Source organism: Trypanosoma cruzi, genomic scaffold, assembly GCF_000209065.1.
Source record: "Trypanosoma cruzi strain CL Brener 1047053512273 genomic scaffold, whole genome shotgun sequence".
Taxonomy (NCBI): domain Eukaryota; phylum Euglenozoa; class Kinetoplastea; order Trypanosomatida; family Trypanosomatidae; genus Trypanosoma; species Trypanosoma cruzi.
Window position 1 is genome coordinate 22,604 of NW_001849222.1, and position 6,704 is coordinate 29,307.

General features: G+C 41.6%; 3 protein-coding genes across 3 annotated transcripts, besides 14 other annotated features; all 3 read right to left on the reverse strand.

Annotated features, from left to right (window-relative positions):
- Positions 1-6,704: part of a sequence feature (heterozygous, Esmeraldo-like haplotype) that runs on past the window's edge.
- On the reverse strand, positions 41-577 carry Tc00.1047053504433.10 (ADP-ribosylation factor 3, putative; the record flags this gene model as incomplete). Its single annotated transcript, XM_803492.1, has 1 exon — positions 41-577. One exon carries the CDS (start codon positions 575-577, stop codon positions 41-43), a length of 537 nt encoding a protein of 178 aa, XP_808585.1.
- Positions 599-619: a sequence feature (AT_rich).
- Positions 667-735: a sequence feature (A-rich).
- Positions 951-1,988, reverse strand: Tc00.1047053504433.14 (ADP-ribosylation factor-like protein 3A, putative; the record flags this gene model as incomplete). The annotated part of the gene is made up of 1 exon (XM_803494.1): positions 951-1,988. One exon carries the CDS (start codon positions 1,986-1,988, stop codon positions 951-953), a length of 1,038 nt encoding a protein of 345 aa, XP_808587.1.
- Positions 2,027-2,054: a sequence feature (AT_rich).
- Positions 2,062-2,081: a microsatellite.
- Positions 2,117-2,232: a microsatellite.
- Positions 2,238-2,387: a microsatellite.
- Positions 2,499-2,520: a microsatellite.
- Tc00.1047053504433.20 (hypothetical protein, conserved) lies at positions 2,544-3,014 on the reverse strand (the record flags this gene model as incomplete). Its single annotated transcript, XM_803493.1, has 1 exon — positions 2,544-3,014. The coding sequence occupies one exon, from the start codon at positions 3,012-3,014 to the stop codon at positions 2,544-2,546; it is 471 nt and encodes a 156-aa protein (XP_808586.1).
- Positions 2,635-3,086: a microsatellite.
- Positions 4,110-4,206: a mobile genetic element.
- Positions 4,110-4,399: a mobile genetic element.
- Positions 4,191-4,217: a microsatellite.
- Positions 4,400-4,632: a mobile genetic element.
- Positions 4,400-6,704: part of a mobile genetic element that runs on past the window's edge.

Below are 6,704 nucleotides of genomic sequence, written 5' to 3' on the forward strand. Positions count from 1 at the left end.
CTACCTTACAAGATTAAAGTCCGTTTTGCCTCACATCACACTACTTTTTCAGGTTCTTCACTGCCCATTCAAGGCCCGCATGAAGACCCTCCCCGGTTTTGGCACTGCATTTTTGAATAGACCATGTACGATCGCGCAAGCTCTGAAGGTTCAAAGCAGTACTGACATCCTCGGGAGAAAGCGCAGTTGCGAGATCACACTTGTTGGCAAACACAAGAAAAGGGACTTCTCGCAGTTTTTCTTCCTGAAGAAGATTTTCAAGTTCCGACGCGGTCTCATCCAAGCGGCGCCTGTCAGCGGAGTCCACAACATATATTAGACAGTCCACCTCATCAAAATAGTTGGGCCAGTAGACACGGATCGCCTTTTGGCCACCGATATCCCACATATTAAGCTTAAATCCCTCGCAATTGATCGATTTGATATTAAATCCCTGCGTAGCTTGGGTGGTAGTTGGATCTTCATCTGAAAGTTTGCGAAGAATAGATGTCTTTCCAGCATTATCCAACCCAAGGATAAGAATACGTGGCTCCGTGTCGTTTCGCTTTAGCTTCCTCAACAAGGTAAGGAGACCCATTGCTGAAGTCAATAGCTCTTGTTTATTTTATTTTTTTTATTTCGCTTTTGTAAGCGTATTTGCGATTTTTCTTTTCTCGCTGTAACAACAAAAAAAAAAAAAAAAAACCCATAAAAAAAGAATCAGCAGGAAATAAAATGCAAAAAAAAAAAAAAAAATTTAATACCAAAAATAAGAAATTCACACCATAATAACAAAAACATTTTGTTTTTTTGTTCCTTTTTTTTACTCTTACCAGCAGGTATAGTTACACCGTATGCTGCGTTGGTAAGCGTCGATGGAATTAGGTAGAGTTTAAAAACTCCGCTCCTTAGGCAGCGTTGATAGTGGCTCCATCCCTTGCCCCCTAAATAAAAATTGATATACATTTTCATCATTCTATTCTTCGCCTCTTTTGCACATTTTCGTCACTTCTACGCACCAACAAGTATGAAGGCACATGCAAAACTGTTCTGTAACGACTAAAACTGAAGTTAAATTTATCTTCGTACCACGAACGAACAAATGTTGCATAATAGCATGGGCGAGGTGAACCTAGTCGGTTGCCCAAACCACGATGTAATAATCTGTAATCAAATAACAATGCCTTCCCAAAAGGAATAATTGGTGTTACCGGTTTTTTTTTCAGTGAAGATCTAGAATCCCATTCTATGCGATGTGATCCAGGAAATACCTCCGTACCATTATTTTTGTCAACAGGCACAAGAGGAATAAAAACATTTATGGCGTACGGAAACAAATTAACCACAGAACTCAAAGGAGGCCCATCTGTATGAATACTTTGCTTCGAACTCCCGGGAAGGGAATAAAAACAACCGGTTGACATCAACCTTTTCTTTACTCGCATCCCCCTCCTTGCGGAAGTCAGTAGCAAATCTAAAATATTCGATAGCTCGTTACAATTTCCTAGAATACTAAGTACCTCGTTTCCGATTTCGGTGGAAATCATTTCAAACCTGCCACTTCCCCTCTCTCTAAAATTGGAAAAGCCACTTTCAAGTGTAGGAACCTTGGTAGAAAACTCCACTTTTGCCTCATAGGCATGCATAAAGGATTTAAAATAGTGATCCGCATTGGCTCGATATTTTTCCAGTGTCTCTGAAAGAAGCTTTTTTTCTTTGGCACGAGTAGCCAGTGAAATCACGCAATAGCCATCACGAAGAAACTTTGTGGCTACTGGATTTTGTTGAACCCTTAAAGAATGAGGCATTCTCAAAATTCCACTCAGGCAGCAAACACAAGACGTTGCCTCATCCTTATTAATCCCAGTCTCAGCCAAGTAACATCTTCGATGAAAAGTCAAATTACATATCCTACAGCGAATCGCATTTTGAGCGGTTCGATTGTTAAACTCTAACCCACAACGCCAACAATGAGTTAAACGTGATTCATTTGAATGTGCCTTCACCATTTAAACTGATCTGACTAAATCTTAGTTCAAAAAAGATCATTAAAATAAAAAACAATAAAAATTTAACAACCTAATATATATATATATATATATTAGAAAGCAAATCCACATGACTCTGCAAACAAATTTTATTATTATTACTATTATTTATCCTATTATTAATATAGTTATTGTTATTATTTTTACTATTATTATTAATAATATTATTATCATATTATTGTTTATCCTATTATTAATATTATTAACGTCATTATAGTATTATCATATTATCATTATATTATATTATTATATTATTATGTTATTATTATATTATATTATATTATTATTGTTATTATATTATATTATATTATATTATTGTTATTATATTATATTATATTATTATTATTATATTATTATTATTAAAATCAAAGAACAACAAAACGAGAAGGAATGAAAAAAAATTCCGCATATTCTCCTCATTCCTGTAGAGAAGCTGTCGCAAAAACAACGTGTGGTGCCATTTGTGGTGCCTTTTTTTTTTTTTTTTTTTTTTAGATGGCAAACCAAAAAAATATATCAGCTCCTTCCTCGGCAAGCTTTTTCAGCTATGGTTCTTGAAGTTTTATTTTGGCAAACACCGGGCAGAACATATATATATATATAGTAAAATAATATGAATAACATAAATAATATTAATAGTAATAATAATGATATAATAATATAATAATAATAATATGAGTAATAGTAAAAATGATAATATAAGAATAATAATAATAATAATAATAATAATAATAACAATAATAATAATAATAATAATATTAATATTAATAATAATATTAATAATAATATTAATAATAATAATATTAATAATAATAATAATAATAATAATAATAATAATAATAATATAGTATGATATAATAATAATAATAATAATAACAATAATAATAATAATAATAATAATAATAATAATAACAATAATAATAATAATAATAATAATAATAATAATAATAATAATAATAATGGTAATATTAATAATAATAGTAGCATAGTAATAATAATAATATAATATAATAATAAGAGTTATATTAATAATAACAATTATAATATTATTAATAATAAAAGACTGAACGACCAAATATGCTGGTGTATTTCCCAATAGCAAGTTTTTTCACACAGTATGCAGAATCGCGCTTTCCGGCGGCCAGATGCTTTTCAGCCTTCTTCATGCGATGAATTCTTGCAGCCAGAAATCCACGCCATCTTTTAAATAAATTCCTTCCCTGAGCAATCAGCTTACCCTTGAGAGATCAATCAAAATTCCGGAGACATTTGATATACTAATCACCCCCAACTCGCTCTGAGAGTAAGTATCTTCTTGCATACAGCAAAATTCTCTTAATAATTTACTTTTATTAAAGCAAAAAATTGCTGATCGAATGGCTTTTAGGCATCCCAATGATACGCAAAAACAAAATTGTTAATCGTAAGTTCAATCTTTCCCAAAAACATTTCACCAGACCCCATGCGGCACCTTTTTATATATTCTCAATGGAATCAATGTTAATAAAATGTGTGCGATACGCACTCTATCCACCTCCTTCTTTAAATTGAATTCTGCATCCTAGCGGAAAATTCATCTCAGCGAACCACAATCATTGTACACTCTTGGCTATCGCGTTCGTTTGTTTTTTTCAACCTCAAAAGCAATAATCAAATTCTTTCTCTTGCGCAAGCAAATGTAAATTTTATTTATTGTCATAGCTGAAAAACATTTCCCAAAAGTAAAAAAAGTATTAAATAATATGTATTTTATAGGTTAATAAAAAAACAAAAAGCACCATATCAATATAAATCAAAAAAGGCAAGGAGTCCAATAAATCACTCAAAATAAGATGAAAAACAATCACAACAAATAACAAACAAAAGTAAGCACAGTAGAAAAAAAAAAAAAAGAGAAGAATATTCGTCTAAGCCGCTGGTCCAAACCCTGAACTTATCGGAAAAAATCGAAAAAAAATGGGGAGAAGGGGGTAAACGGAGAGGCGATGGCTTCCTCTCATTGTTTGCTCCAAGTCTTTTTATATAATAGACAGATTGCCATTATCGTGGCATGTGATACTTAGTTGGCAACAATATTTATAGTACCAATTGGCAGACTTTGGGCTCCTCCAACCACAAGACCCCGCCGCGAGGTGGGAATCAAAAGGGGGTGGGTGGGATGGCAAAATAAAAATAAAAATAAAAACAAAATAATTAAATTCGTTTGGCCGTTATTATTTCCCTGATTCCTAGAATCGCGGTCAACCAAACAATCATAAACTAGGGGGGAAAAGATCGTAGAGAGTTCTCTTTACCAGGTTAAATATCAAATTAGATAACCCGCTTGCCCACGAACGTTGTCTTCCCAAGCTCCCGGAATATTGACATGAGCCGCCGCTGGCCGGATCCTGAAATTATCTCAAGAAAACAAAAAAGATAGGAGGGAAAAAAGGAACCAAAGCAGAGGCGGCCAATTGCCAAAACACTCTCTTCTCATCAAATACATCTATATCTATATCTATATGTATATGACCATTCGCTTAGCCTTTATCCTCGATTGGGATCTGCGATATGATTGCTCACGAAGTGGCGGGCTTTGGGTCCTCCAGCCACAAGACCCCGCCGCCTCCCTTCGCCAGGTCCTGGCGCGTGAAAACGCGACCGCGTGATATGCCGTGTGCGGGATTTTCTGCAGACCACACGCGGGCGAGGCTTTCTCGTATCCGGTGGGAGCCAGAAGGTTTGGAGACCCTCCGCGGCTCCCGCGCCCGGGTGCGTGGTTTTGGGCTGCCTCAATCCGCCGCTCCTTGCAGCGGCGAAGCGTTACCCACCCAAACGTCCATGGTGGGTGTCAAGATGGCGGAAAAGGCCGACAAGGCCGAGTGTGCCACGCGCGCCGCGGCCGGCATGATAAGAAAAGGCTTCCTCTTCCGTTTTCCCTTCGGCAGTTTTGACGTCGACGGAGTCTGGGACGAAACCGGCTCCCCATCCATGGAGCGACGCGACCGTGATGGCGGCGCATGCCTTTTCGGCGGGGTTGACGATCCGCCTAAAATTGCTCTCGATGTTGTGTCGCAGTCTCTCGCCCGAACCAGCCGCTGCCGGCGGAAGGTTCGCCGGGGATGTCTCCAGCACAATTCCCCGGTCAACTGCGGACAACCGTCGCCCTGCCTTAATAAAAGCAGTGGTAGTCGCATAAACGCGCGCCAAAATGGCCGCCGCGTACAAAAAGCGTGACGCCACAACCTCCATTTCCGCGATCGTTAAAGCATTGAGCGCCGGCATGGCGCACACAGACCAGACAAACTTGTCACTCAGAGATACCGCCTGGAGTGGGTGATCCAACTGCGCCCCCAGAAAGGTGTACTGCGTGGCGCCCGATTCGCCGTCCTTCACTACCGTGGTGTGACAGCTGTCCGCATTACGAAGCACTTGGGCCTCCCACAATGTTGCACCGCTTTTCGACCCTGCAATGCGTATGTTACCGATCCAAACGTCGACGCGCAGCGATGGAGGTGCGGCCCGGAGGCGGCGAACCACCGTCGTCACCCCGGCGATTGCCGAAGTAATAATCTGGAGAATTTCTGGGCTGGCCTTGCGTCCCATAGGGGGCCGTGTCAGCTCCACCAGCGTGCCGTCCTCCACGCGGCATCGGAAGAGATGCCAAGTCTCCCGCGGTAAAAAGAATTGAAAAAAGGACGCCTTTAGATCCAGGCAGAAAGTGGCCTCAGCCACCACAGGCGGCAAATAATGGGAAATGTGTGAAAGAGGAACATTAGCCTCATAAGGGTCGTTTCTGTTCGTGTCGCGTGGCCACGCGGTCCATCGTCGTCGTAAACCGGTGGTTTTCTCCTCCACAGCCGAAAATGGTATTATCCATCCGCCACCAGTTGTAGACGAGGCGTCCTCGATTATTCCCGCTTCCTTCAACAATCGCGCGTCAGCGACCGGAATCCTCCGTGTGCGTTCGCGCGCCTTACCGGGGGAGGACGGAGAGAAAGGGGACCGCCCGACAAGCCCCCACGCTTGCATGAGTCTCCCAAAGGTAGCCGGGTTCAACCGGCCCTTGGTCCACTCCAGATTCAATACGGACACGTTGACCTGCCGTAGCGGGATGGTTAGTTCATCTTGTTGAGTGGCCGTTCGCGCGTTTGTCGCGCGTCTCGTGAATGCGGCGGTGCGATGATAAAAATAATTAAAAAAGGCCCTCTGCTCTCATCCAGGGTTACTGCCCTTCCGCGGTCTCTTCCTTTACACCAACGCGGCCAGCGACGACACCTGGGTCAGCATTGTTCTGCACCTCCCCAAATATCGCACTTTTTTCTGGTGAAGGTCGAACGGGTCGACACGCTCCGCCACCTGTGGAATCGCTTGTGGGTCCGAACCGTGCGTCTCCGCGATTGAAGCGGCGCGCCGCAACGCGCCCCGTTTTGCGGAACGCGCCGTGGCATTCCAAGGAGCCATGGCCCGCTCCACGTGGCCCGTCGCAAGGCTCGTGGGCTTTCGTTGCGTCAAAGCATGCCGCATAACTTTATAATGCCGAAGGCGCCCCGCCCTTGTGCCCTTAAGAAGCGCGAGGCGTGGCGGGGGGGGTTCCGCCTTCGCCGTCTTTGGCGCCACGGAAAATCCAAAGTTATGGCCCCACCCGGCCGCAGTGTGAAATTCTGAAAGTCAAGGCCGCAATCTCGGACCAACGAC